Source organism: Salmo salar, chromosome ssa20 (assembly GCF_905237065.1).
Source record: "Salmo salar chromosome ssa20, Ssal_v3.1, whole genome shotgun sequence".
In the NCBI taxonomy this organism is placed as follows: Eukaryota; Metazoa; Chordata; class Actinopteri; order Salmoniformes; family Salmonidae; genus Salmo; species Salmo salar.
The window spans coordinates 57,095,282-57,118,999 of record NC_059461.1 but is presented as its reverse complement, the minus strand read 5'-3'; the positions used below and the strand labels follow the sequence as shown (position 1 = coordinate 57,118,999).

At 43.4% G+C, this 23,718-nt stretch overlaps 1 protein-coding gene across 7 annotated transcripts in view; it reads left to right on the top strand.

Annotated features, from left to right (window-relative positions):
- Positions 1-23,718, top strand: part of LOC106580911 (arf-GAP domain and FG repeat-containing protein 1) — a 95,374-nt gene that overhangs the window by 63,097 nt on the left and 8,559 nt on the right. For 2 of the 7 annotated variants that reach the window (XM_014162449.2, XM_014162450.2), the window contains exons 2-9: positions 995-1,088; positions 2,420-2,535; positions 3,283-3,445; positions 5,830-6,013; positions 8,030-8,140; positions 8,993-9,079; positions 14,254-14,443; positions 14,765-14,844. In XM_014162449.2, coding sequence (XP_014017924.2) covers positions 995-1,088; positions 2,420-2,535; positions 3,283-3,445; positions 5,830-6,013; positions 8,030-8,140; positions 8,993-9,079; positions 14,254-14,443; positions 14,765-14,844 — 1,025 coding nt within the window. The remainder of the gene's footprint in view (positions 1-994; positions 1,089-2,419; positions 2,536-3,282; positions 3,446-5,829; positions 6,014-8,029; positions 8,141-8,992; positions 9,080-14,253; positions 14,444-14,764; positions 14,845-23,718) is intronic. The other 5 variants (XM_014162451.2, XM_014162453.2, XM_014162454.2 and 2 more) reach the window with 5 other exon arrangements.

Sequence of the window (23,718 nt, the reverse complement as noted above, 5' to 3'; positions counted from 1 at the left end):
AATACATAAAAACACAAAAATAATTGCGGACCACCTGCAGTACCCCAGACCACAGGTTTAACACCACTGGTCTAGAGCAAACGTTAAGACGAATGTCATTAACAAGTGCTGAGGCTCAGGTGACCTGAGTGACACGGGTTACAGTTTCAGCTGTTCCTCAGCAGACTTTTTTCTCCTCTCTTGAAATGGCACGCACGCCAGGAAATGGAGGCAGGAAACCAGCCTCCGTGATGTCTCGGCTCACTCACACATCACAAGGGAACGCAAACACATACTTTAAAAGCCCACACGCTTTCATCAAACACTCGTTTTCTCTCTCTCTCACACACACACACACACACACACACACACACACATATATACATATATATATATATATACACACACACCTAGGCTAATGCTAACTCCCTTCAAGTGTAGCAGAGCTAGGTCACTTAACGAGCATTGCATAGTAAGTAACCTTGCATGAGACTGAAAGACAAGTGTTGACTCTTAGATCGAGGCCTACTATTTAGGATTGAGCTCAGTGAACTAACAGTTATGTCTTGTGTGTCGTGACGGCAACCCGGGGTTCAGTACCCGTGTTGTTAAGCTATGCAAGGGTAGAATTTCTCTCTCTCGCTCCCTCACGCTCCCCCCGTGTTGTTAGGCTATACAAGGGAAGAATTGCTCTCTCTCTCCCTCCTCTCTAGTGATGTCTCTGCTCTGTCCTTGTCCCAGATTCTACAGTAATAAGCCCAGCAGAACTCAGCACGTTCCTAATGAATTATTCCAGTCTGAATAGGAGTCAGTACAGGGATCTGGATCTTATGATCCTATCTAATAGGAGGGCTCTTCATGTGTGATGCTTTAATTAACCTCCTTCCCTCTTTCTCTCCTCTTTCCCTCTCTGCTGTTCTCTCTCCCCTCCTATTCCTCTTCTCTCCCATCTTCCTCTTCTTTCATCTCTCCCCTCTTCCCCCCTTCTCTTCTCTCCTCCCTCTCCTGTCTTCAGGCGAGGGCTGAACCCACCCCACAGAGTGAAGTCCATCTCCATGACGACCTTCACGCAACAGGAAATCGAGTTTCTCCAGAAACACGGCAATGATGTAGGTTGTCATGGTAACCAGGCCCCACAGACCTCCCAGGACTGTTGTGGTCATTGCTGATGTCTGCCTGGGTCATATTCACTAGGAACCAAAGGGAAGCAAACATTCTTTTTTTCTGTCCAGCTCTTCCAGTTCTTAGCACCCTGATGGAGACTAGAATGCAGAAACCCATAGGTTTATAATGATAAATAAGGGTTTTTCTAGCCTGGTCCCAGATCTGTTTTATGCTCTCTTTCTGACTTCTATCCCCATTGTGATGGCCAGACACACAAACAGATCTGGGACCAGGCTGGTAGCCTATGTTTCTATTCAACTTCCATTGTCCTACAAGCTAGGCCACCTTTCGTATCTCCACCTCTTAAATCTATTCACATTAGTCTAAGGAGCGCTGGTTGGCTGACTCCTTGCCCTCAGTGCAATGAAAAGTATTCTAACCCCAGATTATGGAATTCCTTACTTTGTGTTCCAGAATCCTATATGGTCGGCCTCATCTTTCCCCCTTTTGGTTTTGGGTGACATTCCCCAGATATTTCCCCTAATCCTGTAAAGTGGGATTTGTGTGTTTGCTGAGAATAGTGTGGTGGCGTGCTGACTGGGTGGCCACGGCACAACAGACACAGAGCAGCTCTTTCAGGAGATGGTGCTCTGATGCTCTCTCAAGCGTTCCACACGTTGGTCCTGACGCGCGTGCGCACACACACACACACACACACACTTTCATCTGCTAAGGATTTCAAATTGGAGTAATGCGTTTCTGCTTGATGATATGCGTGGTAGTGGTACAAAATCGAGCCTGTCCTTGTTGCTGTTCTGCAGGCTATGTGTGTCAGGTGCTTTATGTGAGAAGAATATTCTAGGCCTATTGGAAACACCGACACAAGCCTTGGACGTGTTATCTTCAGCCTTGACTTTACTGTCTGCTGCTGTCTGTCCTCTTTTTATATAGTGTGTGCCTGTCTGTGTCCCTCTTTCTCTCACTCTCTGTCTCCTTTGTCTGTCTGTCTGTTTCATTATGTATTCTGTTTGTCTGCTTCTAATTGTAAAATCCTAGGTGTCTGTGTGTACTGTAACGTCTCTTAGCACTTGGCAAGTTGGTTGTAGATCTCTCCATTTCCGGGCTCCCAAGAGTGTTCCTGACTGTGCTACATTCTGCTGCTGTCTTTGCCTGGAGGTGTTGAAGGGTTTTCTCTCTTCATGTTTGTCTTTTTCCTCTCTAAAGGTGATGAACCACATCTTCTGATTTGCCTGTGACCTTTATTCACCTTACATTTTTCACCAAACACGTTTTTCTGCTGTTTCTGTCCATCCCCTCTCTTGTCTGTCTTCACTAGTCATGCAAACAGATATGGCTGGGGCTTTACGACGACAGAACGGCCTCCATACCGGACTTCAGAGAACCCCAGAAAGTCAAGGAGTTCCTTCAGGAGAAATACGAGAAGAAGAGATGGTGAGTGGCTGCTGTAGAGTAGAGTCCATAGGGCTCTGGCCAAAAGGAGTGCACTTAAAAGTGAATAGGGTGCCATTTGGGGCACTTCACTGCATGAGGAAGCCCTGGAGACTGGCAGCTCACTGCAGTTGGCCCTCAAGCAGCAAGGCACTTTGCATCAGTAACAACCCATGTGTATTTAGTGGATGATATCTAGGTTACTGTATGCGTTAGTTAAAACCGTCATACCAGTCGGCATTGCAGGACAAGAAAGCAAGAAAGAGGGTAACGGCAAAAGCAAGCCAGCCCAACGGTATGCGTTGCTATGGTGATGGTGATTTCAGTAAGCAAAGTGCAAATCAACATCCGGTAGAAAACAACGCTATGACAGATGGCAAAAGTTGAAATATTTGAACTCTTGCGGCAAGTCCAGTCTACCATGGCGGCTGACGGCATTTCCCGTTGTGCTCTCATTGAAAACAATGACATCCGATTTTCCGTCTACCTCGTACCATCTAAACGCAGTATAAATGTTCTCACAGGAGCAGCCAACAGTAAACAGACATTTTCTGTTTTAATGTTCAGGAGCTGTATGCACAAAGAGTAGGAGTGCTGATCTAGGATCAGGTCCCCCCCCGTCCATGTAATCTGATTCATTATGATCCTAGATCAGCACTCTTACTCTGAGATGCTGGGTTATAGGAGTCCATTTGAATTGAATCCTGTGTTGCTGTGTAACCAATTGAACACCTTTGTTGTTATGATTAGGTTTGTTCCCCCAGAGCAGGCCAAAGTGGTGGCTTCGGTCCACGCCTCAATCTCAGGCTCGTCAGCCAGCAGCACCAGCAGCACCCCCGAAGTCCGACCCCTCAAAACACTGCTGGGGGAGTCCGCCCCCACCCTGCACCTCAACAAGCACACACCCAGTCAGGTAAGACACACACACACTGGTTACTCAGCTGGCTGATAACGGGCCATACAAAGTTTTCCATAACCAAATCAAATGTTATTCCTCACATATACATATTTAGCAGATGTTATTGTGGGTGTAGCGAAATTCTTGTGTTCCTAGCTCCAACAGTGCAGTAACATCTAACCATTCACAACAATACACACACATCTAAAAGTAAAGGAATGGAATTAAGAAACCTATAAATATTAGGAGTCTGGAGTGTGTGTGTGTGTGATGTATAGACAGTGTGTGGATAGAATATTTAGTATATCTGTAGAATACGTAGGATAGTGTGTGTGTGTGTGTGTGTGTGTGTGTGTGTGTGTGTGTGTGTGTATACAGCAATAGTTGAGTAGGATGGCATTATATATACACTACCAGTCAAAAGATTGGATCCACCTACTCATTCAAGGGTTTTTCTTTATTTTTACTATTTTCTACATTGTAGAATAATAGTGAAGACATCAAAACTATGAAAACACACATATGGAATCATGTACTAATCAAAAAAGTGTTCATCAAATAAAATATATTTTAGATTCTTTAAAGTAGCCTCCCTTTGCATTGATGACAGCTTTGCACACTCTTGGCATTCTCTCAACCAGTTTCATGAGGTAGTCACCTGGAATGCATTTCAATTAACAGGTGTGCCTTGTTAACTTGTGGAATTTCATTACTTCTTACTGCGTTTGAGCCAATCAGTTGTGTTGTGACAAGGTAGGGGTGGTATACAGAAGATGGCCCTATTTGGTAAAAGACCAAGTCCATATTATGGCAAAAACAGCTCAAATAAGCAAACAGAAATGACAGTCCATCATTACTTTAAGACATGAAGGTCAGTCAATCCAAAAAATGTCAAGAACTTTAAAGTTCTTCAAGTCCAGTTGCAAAAACCATCAAGCACTATGATGAAACTGTCTCTCATGAGGACCACCACAGGAAAGGAAGACCCAGGGTTACCTCTGCTGCAGAGGATAAGTTCATTAGAGTCACCAGCCTCAGAAATTGCAGCCCACAGAGTTCTAGTAGCAGACACATCTCAACATCAACTGTTCAGAGGAGACTGCTTGAATCAGGCCTTCATGGTCGAATTGCTGCAAAGAAACCACTACTAAAGGACACCAATAAGAAGAAGAGACTTGCTTGGGCCAAGAAACACGAGCAATGGACATTAGACCGGTGGAAATCTGTCCTTTGGTCTGATGAGGTTTCAACCGCTGTGTCTTTGTGAGATGCAGAGTAGGTGAACAAATAATCTCCACGTGTAGTTCCCACCTTGAAGCATGGAGGAGGAAGTGTGATGGTGTGGGGGTGCTTTGCTGGTGACATTGTCTGTTATTTAGAATTGAAGGCACACTTAACCAGCATGGCTACCACGGCATTCTGCAGCAATACGTCATCCCATCTGGTTTGCGCTTAGTGGGACTATCATTTGTTTTTCAACAGGACAATGACCCAACACACCTCCAGGCTGTGTAAGAGCTATTTAACCAAGCAGGAGAGTGATGGAGTGCTGCATCGGATGACCTGGCCTCCACAATCACTCGACCTCAACCCAATTGAGATGGTTTGGGATGAGTTGGACCACAGAGTGAAGGAAAAGCAGCCAACAGGTGCTCAGTATATGTGGGAACTACTTCAAGACTGTTGGAAAAGCATTCCAGGTGAAGCTGGTTGAGAGAATGCCAAGAATGTGCAAAGCTGTCATCAAGGCAAAGGGTGGCTACTTTGAAGAATCTAAAATATATTTTGATTTGTTTAACACTTTTTTGGTATTATATGATTCCATATGTGTTATTTCATAGTTTTGATGTCTTGACTATTATTCTACGATGTAGAAAATAGTACAAATAAAGAAAAACCCTTGAATGAGTAGCTGTCCAAACTTTTGACTGGTACTGTATATGAAATGAGTAAAACAGTATGCAAACATTATTAAAGTGACCAGTGATTCCTTGTCTATGTACATAGGGCAGCAGCTTCTTAAGTTGCAGGGTTGAGTAACCAGGTGGTGGCTGGCTAGTGACAGTGACTAAGTTCAGGGTAGGTTTCTGGGTGGAGGCTGGCTAGTGATGGCTATTTAAGTCTGGTGGCCTTGAGATAGAAGCTGTTTCTGGTCAGGTCATGTGTTCTGGAAACCCTTCTGGCTCTAGTAGTCTAAACATATCTCTTTGTGAGATGCTTTCAACAAGATAACCAGTGTGAACTTCAGATATCTCTGTGAGGTAACAGTCATGTTTAGCACAAAATGGAGTGAAACAGGGAAGTTCCATCTGAACTTCTGTCCAATAAGAAATGCGTGTTTTTGTATTCTGTTTGCTATGTCATGCCCTAACGAACACAGCCCTGTTGTGTGTCTGCAGTCTCCGGTGGGGAGTCGTGCGGCCCAGGCCCTCCAGCTGAGCCAGCAGCAGCAGTTCAACGACAAGAAGTTTGACCTCCTCAGCGACCTGGGCGGAGACATTTTCGCCGCTCCGTCCCACTCGCAGACGGCAGCAGGCTTGGCAGCCAACTTTGCCAACTTTGCACATTTCAACAGCCACCCAGGTAAGCAGGAGGAGTGTCATGAGCTGCACCGGTCCCTGGAGCCATCACTACACCTTGAGTCAGAAAAACACCAGGCACGGTGGTTACATCTACTACGTAGTGGAGAGACTTAAATGGTCAATGATACTTAAACTCAATGATACACTTATACTTATGGAATTATAAAAAGTAATTTTCCTGAAAAATATTTGGGTGCTTTCTTCAGCTGTCCAAAAGTGTTTTATAGTAGTGGAAGAAGATTTAGAGACATTATCGTTTCCTTAATTTCAAGAGTATTGGCCATCACTTTTTCTTACTACTCCTTGACAGGACCCCCCCTATTGTCCATCACACTGGTCTATGTAAAGCATCGCCAGACACTATAGAATTCTAACAGGGCTATGGGCTGTCAGTCTCCATGGTTACTAATGAGGCTAGTGTAAAGCTGTTAGCGTGTGTTTGCTCAGAGGATAATGTTTTCTCATCCTCAAAGAGCCATAAAGTTCTAACTTAATGTAGTGTGGGCAGAGAGGCAGCACCAAGTAAGCACACATGAGGCTTAAAGACGCACGCACGCACGCACGCACGCACGCACACACACACACACACACACTCACTCAAAAAAGGCACATTACAATTTGATACTTAAAATAGGATTTTTTAAAAAAATACATAAAGTGGACAATAACCTACACCCTTATCAAAAGTACTATACCTAGCAATCCTTTCTTATCTTTCTACTACTTCAACAATAAATCAGAGATTCACAGGAAGCCCATCTGTACAGCTAACTCCCCCAGATGGCTTTCATCACTTATCAGAAAGAGTTGTAGAACTCCATCCTCGTAGAACTCCATCCTCGTAGAACTCCATCCTCGTGGAACTCCATCCTCGTGGAACTCCATCCTCGTGGAACTCCATGTTTCTCCTGCTCAGGCTGGTGCTGGTTGTGGTAGCCGGGACTGGGACTTCCAGTACCACTCACAATGCCAGATCTCTGAGTAACTCAGAGGACCTGACCTAAAGTTGCAATAAAACCAATTATATATATAATCTAATCTCTACATCTATGTGGAATTTGAGAAATGCACCATAAGCCAAATCAAAACTTAAATTGACCAAATGATGGTAAGAATACAGTATTTGATGCTTCCCATTGTTGATGAAATTTGAACTTCTTGCAGGAAGATATTGATGTCTCTGTGCCATCCATGGTACGGACTGGTGAAATCGCTGGGTGTTGGAAGTTCGTTAAAAAAAAGTATAATCCTAGATAGCAGAAGCAAGTCGCACGTCTGAGTTCCAAGTCAACATTGGTGCCAGTCAACCAAACATCCTAAATTCTACTGAAGTTGCCCTTTAAAATTGTGATATCATTATATTCAAATGTAATTGTATTCTTATGAATAGAATCACCATGGCAAATAAGTAAAATGGGTTTCAAATCAACACTGTTACTTTTACCAATCAAAAGTTCTAAATTCAACCACAGAGATCCTATTAAATGACTCATTCTATGCATTCTACCAACTTTGCTTTAGTTGATGTTGTATTTTTATCATTCAGAATTGCCATGACCATGAGAAAGTGTGAAATGAATAGATGTGCTAGATTTAAAATGGGTTTTACATTGAACCCAGACAGCGACACACACACACACACTAGAAGGGAACATGAGCTTAGGTTCAGGGCGGTGCCCTATAGGAGACGGTGGACCTGTCATCATCACATCCGTTTTTGGTTTGTCATTGTCATCTGGTGCCAGTCTGTCATTAGCTCCATCTAGTCTAGTTCCATATCTCTCAATGTGTCATTTCTGTCGGATCATCCAAAATGGCACCCTATACCCTATTTAGTGCACTACTTTAGACCAGGGTGCTCTGGTCAAAAGCAGTGCGCTATAGGAAAAGGGTGCCATTTGGGATGCAAGCATGTGTCATGTGACCATTAATCATCTCATTCATTGTGTTCTGTTTGTCCTTTTTTTTTTTAAATTTAATTTTTAAATGTGTGTTTGACCCTCCTACAAACCTCCAGCTGCTCAGAACGCAAACGCAGACTTTGCTAACTTTGATGCGTTTGGGAGCGCGGGTCCATCGGGTGCTTTCCCCTCGGCACCCCAAGCCCCCTTCCAGACCTCACATACAGGTAGAGCATGCTCCATTCACCTGTCGTGACCTGTTTCTATCTCGCACACACTTTCTCTCTCTGTTACACGCTCACATCAGTTCTCTCACTCCAACTTGTCATGCGTTTTGTGTCCGTTTTGTCTGTGTTGTTTATGTTAGGACACAGATCTCCATATGTGTTTGTTTGTCTATGTCACTCACTTCTCACCATCCTGGTCCATGGCTCCACTCTGCTCCATTCAGTTCTTCACTCTCATTGGCTCTGTATTTGCTAGCTGGCTGGCTGGCTAGCTGCTCAAGCTACATACACTCACTCACTGGCTAGTTTCCCCACCCACAGTCAAGGGAATTACTTTTGAATGTACCACACTGCCCTCTGTTGGAGACTAATGCCTGCAGTCTGCAGATGACCTCTTGACTTCTACACGGTGGTGAATGGGAATGCACTGCTCTTTGGGTGCATCTCAACACTCTACAGTGGCGTCCTCTCCTTGTCTCCTTTCTTTCATCCGCACTGATCTGAAAGAATCAAACAAATGTACAGTTAGACCTCTATCTCTCATGTCTGCTTTCATCTAGCCTGTATGTTTTCCAGATCTGTGCAGATGATGAGAGGAAACCACTTTAGACTATGGTGATGCACCTCCCTTTCTCTCAAGGCTCCTCCTGCTCTCACTCACACTGACCACCACACTGCCTGGCCTCTGCTTTAACACTGACTCCATTCGCTCTGTTATGATTTTGTTTTGCTTTTGGGTGATGTTCACACACTTTCTTCCCCCTTTTGGTTTATATTTCTTTTTCTTTCCCCCCCCCACCCTGTCTCTCTGGTACTCATTTCCCCTCCGCCCCCTCCTGTTTTGGCTGCAAGCGTTCACGTCCCTCTCATCCAGCCGCAGTGTGGGTGAGTTTGCCACCGCTGGCACTGCTCTCCCTCACCCGGGAGCAGGTGCTCACAGTAAGTTCTCTCCCTCTCACTGGGCTCAGCCTCTAGCTAACACCTAACTGCCCTTTCTCCCCTCTGTCTGTCTGATAGGCTCTAAGGGTTTTCCCATATCAATGTCTATGGTTGTTCCTATTGATGTGTGTGTGCCTGTCTGTGGATGCGTGTGTTGTATGCTCTTTGATGTTTGCTGACCTGTTCATATCCAGAAGTACTGGGCCATTGGTGCAAACTAACATGATGTCATGCGGTCTAAACTGCAGCCAGCTATTGAAAGAAAATACGGGCAATTATTACCTCAGCCTCTGGAATTCTTATCCTGCAGAAGGTCATTTTAAGAATGATTTGAGATTATTAATCTAAAATCTAAAGATATTTCTCCACTTATGTATTGAACTACAGTGAGGGAAAAAAGTATTTGATCCCCTGCTGATTTTGTACGTTTGCCCACTGACAAAGAAATGATCAGTGTATAATTTTAATGGTAGGTTTATTTGAACAGTGAGAGACAGAATAACAACAAAAACATCCAGAAAAACGCATGTCAAAAATGTTATAAAATGATTTGGATTTTTTTGTTATTCTGTCTCTCACTGTTCAAATAAACCTACCATTAAAATTATAGACTGATCATTTCTTTGTCAGTGGGCAAACGTACAAAATCAGCAGGGGATCAAATACTTTTTCCCCTCACTGTAAGATCTTGTAACAGTGTAGGCAATTCGGTGATTCACTGTAGGTGTGTTAATTTGTCAGACAGGAGAGTAGACAGGATTTCTTATTCCATAGCAACAGTCAGGTTTACCCTCAAACCACTCATTGAAGTGACGCTCCTTCTCTTCCTTTACTTCAACTCTCTCACGCCGTTTCGTCAGACAGTGACCAGCCTCTGTGCCTAACTAACCCTCGGGTAAGATGATTGTTAAGAAAGGCTCCGATCATCCTACAAACACACTTGAAGCCACCGTGTGGCTCTTGGTACAGTCAGACTAAGGACCATGAGTGCTGTTGGGCTCATTTCAAGTCTGACACCGTTGACTCCATTAGATCTGACAGTTATACTACTCGACAGTATAATTCAGATCCTTTCCATTGATTTCAGGTCAGATGAAGAACAGTGCTGTTGTAAATGAAAGGTGACACTGCTGTGCTCTGTTGATGCTGCCTGCCTCCAGTAGCACACAGTGTTCAATCCAGCCCCCCAGATTTACACTGCACAGTCAGGAACACACACACCCAGGCCTCTATTGTGTGACTCCTCTCTTTCTCTCTCGCAGGTAGCACTTCCTCAGGGGAGGCCTAGCTAACGATAGCAATTTAGCACATTTTTACCACTTCCCCAAGTCCTGTAGCACCTACTTTGGATGCTTCAGTTCCTCCTCCCAGAGCCAGAGTAACTCCTCCACCGCAGGAACGCCCAATGGGCCGGTAGACAGAGACAGCGGCACTACTAGCGTCCCCACCGATAGATACGCAGCTCTGGCTGACCTGGATACCATCTTTAGCTCTGAAAAAAAAACAGAGTAAGGTTAACCTCTCCCTGCTGCGAGCCAGCCTGCACTGTGTTTGGCAGACTTCAAGATTCGTTGAGTAGAGTGAGATTGCTATCGGGTTGGGGATGATGAGCTCATGCATGGTGTAGAAGAGATCATATCCGGGTCCCATCCTTTCAGATCCAGCAGGTACAGTGGGTCCTCACTTAAAAGTTGTGTAATACCACAGCACAGCTTGTGGGATGCTGCGGAATGGTATGGCATTTTGGAGTGAATGAAGTCATAGTATTTTACTGTCAGCCATTGTTACTATTAATGCTAGTTCGACCACCAGAGGGCATCTTTGAGGGTGTCTTTTTTAAGCTTGTTAGCGCTTGCTTACTTTTCCAAATAATTCTACAGAGGTCCATGCAGACCAGATGTTTTGATTGCTATACCCTATCCGAAAGAGCATATTCCAAGGTTTTTAATGAAGCTAGTTTTGCCAAACAACACAATGTTTTACAGATGGGTTCTCCTTCAAAATAAAACATTTTCCTAGAATAACCACAGCTCCATGCCTAGTGATGACAATCAGCAAATATCCTTTCTGTTTTTATTCTGTTGTATTCCATCATTCATATTGTAAAGGGCTGGGGAATATAAGCATGTGATGTCTGCTAAAGTTAAGTTAATTTCATTGACATGGCACCGCCATAGCCTCAGCTGCTATAGCACAGATCAATAAATAATAAAACACACTATTCTGTTATTTAGAAATAAATTGTCTTGTTTTTAATGACCTCCCTAAACAAAATATGAATGGACTTTGTGATTGTGTATATTACATTGATTTGTTAGACTGGTAGTCAACTCATCGGGTCCTGGCTATTCTACTGTTAATATGCAGATGGTGCAGCAGACCTTCATGGCGGATTGAGGATAAAATTCTCTGAAAGTTTTATGGTATTTATCTCAATGTAGGCCTACTGCTAGTGTGTAAAATACACACATTTAGGAAAAGTCAGGGACAGGTGGGTTCAAAGTTATTGAATTGACATGGCACTGTAGGCTTCACAGTCCTGTTTACTGTAGCTGTCTTAACGCATCTTACTTACTGGCATAAAGGCCTACTTCAATATATATCTATCAATCATCCATACATTTGTGCATGTCATCACAACATACAAGTCATCCATGTCTTTAAATACAGTCAAGCTTTTTAGTTATAAAATGAAATAACAAAGGGAGCCTTGAATAATTAAACAATGAATAAACCGCAACATGCTGGCTTAAGCGATTGAATTCACGAATGCATTTGACTGTTTTTAATCTTGGCTGTACGAAAGACTTTAACCTTTTTTGTTAGAACAGACTATATGGAATTGATAAAAATGTGTTTGTAAATTATTCATTATTGTATTTGTTGTGCTGTTTATACTGTTATAAATTTAGCTTAATTAAATTGATAAATATTATGGTGTTTCTATTCCAAGAAAAAATGAAAATGTGTTTTACATTAGCCTATGTAGGTCTCAGGGTTTCCTTTAGGATAATGTGCCGCTGTACAAGGTGACTGGTCGGGAGTAGGCCTAGGCTACTAAGTGACTGCGAGTGAAGAGCAAAATAATCCTAACATTCTCACAGTCTATTGTTGGGAAAACTCTGGGGAAGGGTTCCAAAACTTTTCTGCAGCGTTGAAGGTCCTCAAGAACACAGTGGCTTCCATCATTCTTAAAGGGAAGAAGTTTGGAACCACCAAGACTCTTCCTAGAGCTGGCCTCCCGGCCAAACTGAGCAAATGGGGGAGATGGGCCTTGTTCAGGGAGGTGACCAAGAACCCGATGGTCACTGACAGTGCTCCAGAGTTCCTCTGTGGAGATGGGAAAAACTTTCAGAAAGACGGCCATCTCTGCAGCGCTCCACCAATCAGGCCTTTTATGGTAGAGTGGCCAGACGGAAGCCACTCCTCAGTAAAAGACACATGGCAGCCCGATTGGAGTTTGCCAAATGTCACTTAAAGAACTCTCAGACCATGAGAAATAAGATTATCTGGTCTGATGAAACCATGATTTGAACTCTTTGGCCTGAATGCCAAGCGTTACGTCTGGAGGAAAGCAGGCCCCGCTCATCATCTTGGCCAATATCATCCTGACGGTGAAGCATGGTGGTGACAACATCATGCTGTGGGGATGTTTTTCAGTGGCAGGGACTGGGAGACTAGTCAGGGTCGAGGCAAAGATGACCAGAGCAAAGTACAGAGAGATCCTTTACGAAACCTGCTTCGGGACAAGTCTCTGAATGTCCTTGAGTGGCCCAGCCAGAGCCCGTACTTGAACCCGATTGCACATCTCTGGCGAGACCTGAAAATAGCTGTGCAGCGACGCTCCCCATCCAACCTGACAGAGCTTGAGAGGATCTGCAGAGAAGAATGGAAGAAACTCCCCAAATACAGGTGTGCTTTGTAGCTTCATACCCAAGAAGACTCGCTTTAATTGCTGCCAAAGGTTCTTCAACAAAGTACTTAGTAAAGGGTCTGAATACTTATGTAAATGTGATATTTCAGATTTTTGTTTTGTCATTATGGGGTATTGTGTATAGATTGAGGGGGGGAAAAAACGATTTAATCTATTTTAGAGTAAGGCTGTAACAAAACAAATTGTGGAAAAAGTCAGGGTCTGAATACTTTCTGAATGCACTGTATGGTAGCTCCCTAAATGTCAACCTGCGAAACCAGTAGTCATTTGACATTATTTCGAGATATACAAGAGAGACCTTTGCAAGCTTAAAACATAAGTGTAAATCTGCGGCCGTATGTATCAAGCATTTCGGAGTAGGAGTGCTGATCTAGGATCACGTCTCCCCTGTCCATTTAATCCCATTCATTGTGTTCTAAAAGGCAAAACTGATCCTAAATCGCAATTCCTTCTCTGAGACACTTGATACGTACTGCCCCAGGTGCTCATAAAACCCTGTTGTTAAAATCAGGCTTTCTGGGATTCCAACACTTTTGCGCCCCATCTGGTCAGTCATACCAGCTCACTGTCTGGTCCTAATGTCAGCTCACCTGTCACCTGAATTGCTATGGTTACCTCTGTGTGAAAAACCTTTTCTTAGCACTGGGGTATCTTGTTTTGGAAAACAATAATTCTGCTAGTTGACTACACTTTGCACAAAAACAGAGGTGAAGTGAGGGTGATATGGCGTGGGAACACCTCTCGTAAAACCTGCAGCCTGACAAGGAAGTCTGAGTAAAAGCATGAGTAGGTGTTTTTAGAGCCTTCATTTTAGTGGACCCCAGCAGAACAGAATCCCAAAGGTATAGAGTCAGGCTAAGGGAGAGTGGGAATCGTCACACATCGTTTCCTCTGTGTGGAAAAACCTTTCTTAGCACTGGGGTATCTTAGAGCTTCTTTGATATCTATTCTGTCCTGACCTGCACCTTGAGGACTATGGTCCAGTCGCTTCCAGCATTCCATTTCTGACTTCTAGATCACATATGTTCGTTCATACAACTACAATAACTAGATCACAGCTTGTTGTGAAGATGGTGACGTTGCTTGAGTGTGGAGCTGTCTGGATTGTGGCCCTCGAGGAGCAGGTCTCCTTTGTGTTGGCATGATGTGTTGCTCTCGCTGCCGTTGGTGGGAGATGAATGGAGTTACTAGTACCCTCCTGGCCTCCCTGTGTTGTGAACCAGCCTGTGTGTTTTTTCAGGAGGTAGTGTCCCTAGCGGGGTTCTAGGCTCTCTCCCCCCGGCGGCGTCGGCAGGACTGCGTCACCCCCAGAGTCAGCTGACGGGTACGTCGGCGGCAGACCGCTACGCCGCGCTGGCCGAGCTGGACACCGTGTTCGGCTCGTCGGCCCCCGCCACCAGCGTCTACAACACCATCAGCACTTCTCAAGGGTACGAGAACACACCATCAGATGAATTCACCCTCTTCCCATTACCCTCTAGTTTATGCCTTGTTCTTTCTGTCTGTCTCTCTTATATTCACATCTTTCTAAATATAAAAGGCAACTTTCTTGTTACCAACAAGTAGATCTATTTTTCAAAATGATACTCAGCCCTCACCTCTCTCTTGTTGCACCCCAAATGGCACCCTATTCTCTAAAAGTGCACTGCTTTTAGCACCACTGCTAGGGACCATGTAGGTATTTGGGACGCAGCCTCTGTCACGGTGAGTCCATGGGGTCACTCTAACGCCGGTGTTGTGTTGTGTCCCAGGGGGATGTTTGGCCCTGTGACAGGAGTCTCGTCAGCCCAGGCACAACAATGTATGTCCAGCATGCCCCAGGTTTTTGGAGGTGAGTGACATCACTCCATGTGTGTTTTTCCATCCCTACCCTTTCCCCTTCAGTGTGCACTACACTAGTTCACTCACCCCTTGGGTTTAAAAATATTGGATAGGTGTAAGCGTGGACTACAGGGAGTTTCATTCATATTTCACTCACTATCTTGCGTCCATTACTTTTCAATCTGAGGGGGAGTGAACTGTCATGGAAATTCATCACTGAGGACTCCAAGTCAAAGTAAATGAAGAAATCTTTATTGATTACACTTGTAAAACCATTGCAGTAGAAAGGTTTACTTTAAGACCTTCGCTTCATACAGTTAGACACAGGCTTCATTACACAATTTGATTTATGTAAGTTCTCCAATGTTATCACACGCACACAAGGACAAATAGTCCCAACATAGCCCATTTTGCAAGGTTCACAGACTCTGATCCAAACATAGTTGACAGCCAAGCTGTCACCTCCCACTCGCTATCTTCATTGCCAGAGTAGCTTCTAGCGGTTTCTGATAATGACATTTCAGCTGGAGCTTTTGACTTTCTCTTCCTCCTTTGGGTTCCTAAGACAGCAAAAGACTTGAAAATAAAAATAAAACACTAAATATGACAAGTACTAGTAATGCGTTAAACTAGGCATAATCATATATGGCAAAAACCGAAGTTTGATAACATGACGATTCCCACTCTCCCTTAGCCTGACTCTATAACTTTGGGATTCTGTTCTGCTGGGGTCCACTAAAATTAAGGCTCTAAAAACACCTACTCATGCTTTTACTCAGACTTCCTCGTCAGGCTGCAGGTTTTACGAGAGGTGTTCCCACGCTATATCAACCTCACTTCGCCGCTTTTTTTCGTGCAAAGTGCAGTCAACTAGTAGAATTGTTTTCCAAAACAAGCCCTCCCCCATCCTGAGTCTTGGATGTACAATGAATCTCCGTGGCTAGACAGGTGGTGGTGTTATCGTCCCAGCCCAAGTCCAGAACCTTTGTACTCCTCCACACATCTCCCGGTCTTCTAATCAGTCAGGAGAAACCTTGAGATCAGGAGGTGCACATTCCAGCAGCCTGCCGCAATCCACTGGATAATTATCCTTCTCATTCACAAAGAGCTATTTCTGAGTAATATATTCATAAGTGAATATAATGAGGGAATATAATCATTTAAATCAGTAAAGCTATAAGACACTGTTATAGGGCAATAGTTCACATTAGCTCTATCATGTGACTCCTATCTCACCCTTATGGAAACATTCTGTCTGAGACATGCCCCCTTTTGTACTTTGCCTCCGGCCACACATACATTTGCACATAGATCATTCCATCTAAACTATAACGCATTAATTACTACTGCTAGGCCACTTGTATAGTTATAAACATACTAGAACTTGCTCAAGTCAATTAGTCAGTTTCCAACAGTGCCTCATCTGGAACAATGATCAGTCACCTGTTCCACGCCACCTAGAATAAATATTGACTTGAAGAGGGAGATACATGTTTAATCATTTCACACCACCCTTGATGAGAATGAGATTGGGGCATGGACCACAAAGCCCCTATTATCAATGTCCCAATTATGTTTAGCCCAAGCTACAATCTAGTGGGTTTTCTGATAACCTCCCTCTCGGAGGACACAAAAAGGTTTCCCTGAGAGGAACACTCCCTAGACTCACAAGATTCTTACAAATATTGAATTAGTTTCAGAAACCATCTGCAGGATGAGCAGTGCACCCTCCCCTCACAGTTTAGGGGCAGCGCTCTCTCTCTCTCCTTTCCAAATTATAATTAGAACTATTTATCAATTATCCAGCCCGTTCTTCACATTGAGTCTGTCACTCGAATTTAAGACCCTCAATTTAGCACACACAGACACTGGCAGAATGTACATTTACAGGCGGTACAGGATATATATATATAACGATGACATACCGTAATTTCCGGACTATTAAGCGCACCTGAATATAAGCCGCACCCACTGAATTTAAAAAAATAATACATTTGAACATAAATAAGCCGCACATGTCTATAAGCCGCAGGTGCCTCCCGGTACATTGAAACAAATGAGCTTTACGCAGGCTTTAACGAAACACGGCTTGTAACAAAAATAAATAGGCTTTAACGAAACACTGCTTGTAACAAAAAATAATGCAAATAGTCCGGATAGCCATATGATTACTTGTTCAGGAGTCTTATGGCTTGGGGGTAAAAACTGTTGAGAAGCCTTTTTGTCCTTGACTTGGCACTCCGGAACACCTTGCCATGCGGTAGTAGAGAGAACAGTCTCTGACTGGGGTGGCTGGGGTCTTCGACAATTTTTAGGGCCTTCCTCTGACACCGCCTGGTGTAGAGGTCCTGGATGGCACGCAGCTTAGCCCCAGTGATGTACTGGGCCGTACGCACTACCCTCTGTAGTGCCTTGCGGTCAGAGGCCGAGCAATTGCCGTACCAGGCAGTGATGCAACCAGTCAGGATGCTCTCGATGTTGCCGCTGTAGAACCTTTTGAGGATCTCAGGACCCATGCCAAATCTTTTTAGTTTCCTGAGCGGGAATAGGCTTTGCCGTGCCCTCTTCACGACTGTCTTGGTGTGTTTGGACCATTCTAGTTTGTTGTTGATGTGGACACCAAGGAACTTGAAGCTCTCAACCTGCTCCAATACAGCCCCGTTGATGAGAATGTGGGCGTGCTCAGTCCTCCCTTTTCCTGTAGTCCACAATCTCCTTAGTCTTGGTTATGTTGAGGGATAGGTTGTTATTTTGGAACCACCCGGCCAGGTCTCTGACTTCCTCCCTATAGGCTGTCTCGTTGTTGTCGGTGATCAGGCCTACCATTGTTGTGTCGTCTGCAAACTTAATGATGGTGTTGGAGTCATGCCTGGCCATGCAGTCGTGGGTGAACAGGGAGTACAGGAGCACGCACCCCTGGGGAGCTCCAGTGTTGAGGATCAGCGTGGCAGATGTGTTGCTACCTACCCTCACCACCTGGGGGCGGCCCGTCAGGAAGTCCAGGATCCAGTTGCAGAGGGAGGTGTTTAGTCCCAGGATCCTTAGCTTAGTGATGAGCTTTGAGGGTACTATGGTGTTGAATGCTGAGCTGTAGTCAATGAATAGCATTTTCACATAAGTGTTCCTTTTGTCCAGGTGAGAAAGTGCAGTGTGGAGTGCAATAGAGAGTGCATCATCTGTGGATCTGTTTGGGCGGTATGCAAATTGAAGTGGGTCTAGGGTTTCTGGGATAAGGGTGTTGATGTGAGCCATTACCAACCTTTCAAAGCACTTCATGGCTACGAACGTGAGTGCTACGGGTCTGTAGTCATTTAGACAGGTTGCCTTTTATTGGCAACCTCACCGCAGAATTACAGGGTCAGGGAGTTAGAGGACTAACCCTTACGGAGAAATCCCGAACATACAGCAGACCCAATCTGGTGAGATTTGTATTGAAGCAAGACAAAAACAAATCAAACATAACAGCAGCAATACACTTCTTCATATTTACCAGCATTTACATATTATACTTAAATCTCACCCAATGTATCTAGCCTTTCTGGTGAGGGTGATCAGGCCTCACCAGAAAGTCAGAACAGAGGTCATTCAACACCATTAAGTGAGTCTGTTCTCATTGAGACTGTTCTTTTCCTTTTCTTCCCCTGTACTTCAGACTCAATTATTTAAAGACATTACAAACATTCTGTGTACCAGGTTTACATTGGGTTTTTCAAAACATTTCTTATCAGGAGAACTCGCATGTCTGCAACCAAAAGTTGGACAATAGATACTTCAGAAAATGTCATTTGTGTGGCGTTTAAGGTGCATCCTTTCTAACCCATGAAGAACCCACTAAAACTAAATACAAAGACCCCACACAATAAATCAGATACTGTAGGTTGTGTGTGTGTGTGTGTGTGTGTGTGTGTGGTAAAACATAGACAAAAAATCAAACAAATGGCCAGGCCTCACTTAATTGGAAGCTCCCTTTACGGCTGGATCCAGGTACCTTTTATACTTTATAAAACTGCAGAATTTCACTAACTGCTCTCCCAAGACAACAGCCTTGGGAAACATTTCAAAGGGAGAGTTAAGGACACCCCATCCTCCTGGAAGATTTTCTTTTTTTTTCTCACAATGCTAAATCTTAAAAAGCAACGCAGTTTTAATTACAGACAAAACAAAACAACTTCTGTTCAGCAGGACTCCACTGTCCTCCCTCCACTCATTAATCATTTGTGTTTTAATTCATCCCAAAGTTTACTGCATATAAACTCAGCAAAAAAAGAAACAACCTCTCACTGTGAACTGTGTTTATTTTCAGCAAACTTAACCCAAGCGTCCCACCTACTCAACAGCCAGTTGAATCCTGTGGCGCGTTATTCAAATCCTTAGATATGCTATTACTTCAATTTTTAAAAAATATGACTATTTTACACCATTTTAAAGATAAGACTCTCGCTAATCTAACCACAATGTCCGATTTCAAAAAGGCTTTACAACGAAAGCAAAACATTAGATTATGTCAGCAGAATACCCAGCCAGAAATAATCAGACACCCATTTTTCAAGCTAGCATATAATGTCACATAAACCCAAACCACAGCTAAATGTAGCACTAACCTTTGATGATCTTCATCAGATGACAACCCTAGGACATTATGTTATACAATGCATGCATGTTTTGTTCAATCAAGTTCATATTTATATCAAAAACCAGCTTTTTACATTAGCATGTGACTAGCATGTGACTAGCATTCCCACCGAACACTGCCGGTGAATTTACTAAATTACTCACGATAAACGTTCACAAAAAGCATAACAATTATTTTAAGAATTATAGATACAGAACTCCTCTATGCACTCGATATGTCCGATTTTAAAATAGCTTTTCGGTGAAAGCACATTTTGCAATATTCTCAGTAGATAGCCCGGCATCACAGGGTTAGCTATTTAGACACCCAGCAGGATTAGCACTCATCAAAGTCAGATTTACTATAAGAAAAATGTTATTACCTTTGTTGTCTTCGTCAGAATGCACTCCCAGGACTTCTACTTCAATAACAAATGTTGGTTTGGTCCCAAATAATCCATAGTTATATCCAAACAGCGGCGTTTTGTTCGTGCGTTCTAGACACTATCCTAAAGGCTAAATAAGGGTGACGAGCATGGCGCAATTCGTGACAAAAGAATTCTAAATATTCCATTACCGTACTTCGAAGCATGTCAACCGCTGTTTAAAATCAATTTTTATGCCATTTTTCTCATAAAAAAGCGATAATATTCCGACCGGGAATCTGCGTTTAGATAAACAGACAAAGGAAAAGAAAGCATTCGGTCGAAGCGGGCACGCGCCTAAGCCCATAGTACTCTGAGTGGCCACTTGCCAAAAGCGATAAAGTGTTTCAGCCAGAGCCTGCCTCGATATCGTTCAACTTTTTCCCGGGCTCTGAGACCCTATGGAAGATGTAGGAAGTGTCACGTTATTGCACAGATCCTGAGTCTTCAATAAAAAGAGCCAAGATGAAACACTACTTCTCAGACAGGCCACTTCCTGCTTGAAATCTTCTCAGGTTTTGGCCTGCCATAGGAGTTATGTTATACTCACAGACACCATTCAAACAGTTTTAGAAACTTTAGGGTGTTTTCTATCCAAAGCCAATAATTATATGCATATTCTAGTTACTGGGCAGGAGTAATAACCAGATTAAATCGGGTACGTTTTTTATCCAGCCGTGTCAATACTGCCCCCTAGCCCTAACAGGTTAACATGTGTAAATATTTGTATGAACATAAGATTCAACAACTGAGACATAAACTGAACAAGTTCCACAGACATGTGACTAACAGAAATGGAATAATGTGTCCCTGAACAAAGGGGGGGGTCAAAATCAAAAGTAACAGTCAGTATCTGGTGTGGCCACCAGCTGCATTAAATACTGCAGTGCATCTCCTCCACATGGACTGCACCAGATTTGCCAGTTCTTGCTCTGAGATGTTATCCCACTCTTCCACCAAGGCACCTGCAAGTTCCCGGACATTTCTGGTGGGAATGGCCCTAGACCTCACCCTCCGATCCAACAGGTCCCAGACGTGCTCAATGGGATTGAGATCCGGGCTCTTCGCTGGCCATGGCAGAACACTCACATTCCTGTCTTGCAGGAAATCACACACAGAACGAGCAGTATGGCTGGTGGCATTGTCATCATGCTGGAGGGTCATGTCAGGATGAGCCTGCAGGAAGGGTACCACATGAGGGAGGAGGATGTCTTCCCTGTAACGCACAGCGTTGAGATTGCCTGCAATGACAACAAGCTCAGTCCGATGATGCTGTGACACACCACCCCAGACCATGATGGACCGTCCACCTCCAAATCGATCCAGCTACAGAGTACAGGCCTCGGTGTAACGCTCATTCCTTCGACGATAAACACGAATCCGACCATCACCCCTGGTGGGCCAAAACCGCGACTCGTCAGTGAAGAGCACTTTTTGCCAGTCCTGTCTGGTCCAGTGACGGTGGGGTTGTGCCCGTAGGCGACGTTGTTACCGGTGATGTCTGGTGAGGACCTGCCTTACAACAGGCCTACAAGCCCACAGTCCAGCCTCTCTCAGCCTATTGCGGACAGTCTGATCACTGATGGAGGGTTTGTGCGTTCCTGGTGGAACTCTGGCAGTTGTTGTTGCCATCCTGTATCTGTCCCGCAGGTGTGATGTTCGAATGTACCGATCCTGTGCAGGTGGTGTTACATGTGGTCTGCCACTGCGAGGATGATCAGCTGTTCGTCCTGTCTCCCTGTAGCGCTGTCTTAGGCGTCTTACAGTATGGACATTGCAATTTATTGCCCTGGCCACATCTGCAGTCATCATGTCTCCTTGCAGCATGCCTAAGGCACGTTCACGCAGATGAGCAGGGACCCTGGGCATCTTTCTTTTTGTGTTTTTCCAGAGTCAGTAGAAAGGCCTCTTTAGTGTCCTAAGTTTTCATAACTGTGACCTTAATTGCCTACTGTCTGTATGCTGTTAGTGTTTTAATGACTGTTCCACAGGTGCATGTTCATTAATTGTTTATGGTTCATTGAACAAGCATGGGAAACGGTGTTTAAACCCTTTACAATGAAGATCTGTGAAGTTATTTGTATTTTTACGAATTATCTTTGAAAGACAGGGTCCTGAAAAAGGGACATTTACTATTACCAATCTCCGTTGGATATTCCCTATTTGCATCACAGTCATTAATGTGTACTATTTTAAGATTAATATGCACTTAATCGATACAGATCTACTTTTTGGGGGGGGGTCCCATTGTAATCGAAGCAGTGTTATGGGAAAAAAATTCTGTAGCCTGTACTGCCCTCAGCCACGGCGGCATTCCTCTCGCCACCAAGTCTAACAATTTTCTCCAGTACATGAATGGTCTCTCATTTCACCCATGATTTAGCGTAACCACCGCACTACAATGCCCTTCTTTTTCATTAACAACATTTTTTTAAAGGTAATTGTAGGTTTGGTAAGCCCAATGCTGGTGCTTGACACACATGCTTTCTTAAACTCTAAAATAACTATTGTATCTTTAACACTTCAAACAATTGTTAACTGGCAATGTTGTTATAAAATACAGTTGTATCTCCATAAAAAAAAAATCATTGGTCCATATCAATGTTGAATTTTGTTTTTTGTAGTTACGTTCTTTCTATTATAATACAGGTGGTTTAGATATTTATTCTTCCAAAAATTCCTCCTTCACACTAATGTTCTATTCATATAACATATTCGGTATGATGCATAAATTGCCTACATTACTACAAATATTAATAGCTAATTATGGAAAATGAGAAACAGGATTTTTTAAATATATATATATATATCTTTTTTGATGGCTATATATAATACAATTCGAGGTGAGGGCGATGGAAATGCATTTGGCAGTTGATCTACTTCGGTTCTGTAAATGGTACTGTGTGCTCTTTTCCAAGGATGGATCCCAGTCTGTTCAGGGCTATGGGATACAGGGGGTCGGGGGTGGTCTGCCGGGCATTGGGATGTCAACCCAACTCGGGATGAGGAGGGCTTTTAGTGGGTGGAATAGCGGGGACCAATTTACTTAGTAGCAATGCAAACATGGTACAGCTATGTACACACTCAATCATCATGTTACTTTTTAATGGTACGTTTACAAACATTTATTTTGATAAATAGAATTGAAAGTTGTGTCTCATTATGGTAAGTGGTGAAATAAGTATAGCCATTTACAATTGTAATGGCTTAGCAAATAATAAGAAAAGACGATCAGTATTTACCTGGCTAAAAGAGAAGGAATATAATATCTATTGTTTACAGGAAACTCATTCAACAATTTTAGATGAAGTTTTGTGGAAAAAGGACGGGGGGGGACGAAATATATTTCTCCCATGGGCAAAGAAATTCAAAAGGGGTGATGGTTTTAATTAACAGTCATTTTGATCCAAATGTGCAAATTGTTGAAACAGATCATCAAGGTAGATGGATTTTAAATATGTTGTTGGACAATAAACAGATATGGCTTATTAACCTGTACGGTCCAAATAATGATGATCCAAGCTTCTTTGAAAATATATATAAGAATTTATCAACTCTACAAGCAACACTAGACTCTATTATTATGGTGAGAGATTTTAATACGGTCTTGGACCGGAAAGGAAATCACACTAGACTATCACCCTCAGGCACTGAAGGAAATCATGAATGTCAATGATATATTGGAAGTAGTGGATATATGGAGGCTTAAATATCCTGACCTAGTGAGATATACATGGTGGAGGCTTAATCAAGCTAGTCGTCTTGACTACTTTCTTATGTCATTCTCTCTGACACCAAAAGTTAGTGTTGATAGGGGACAGAATGCGGTCGGATCATCACATAATTGG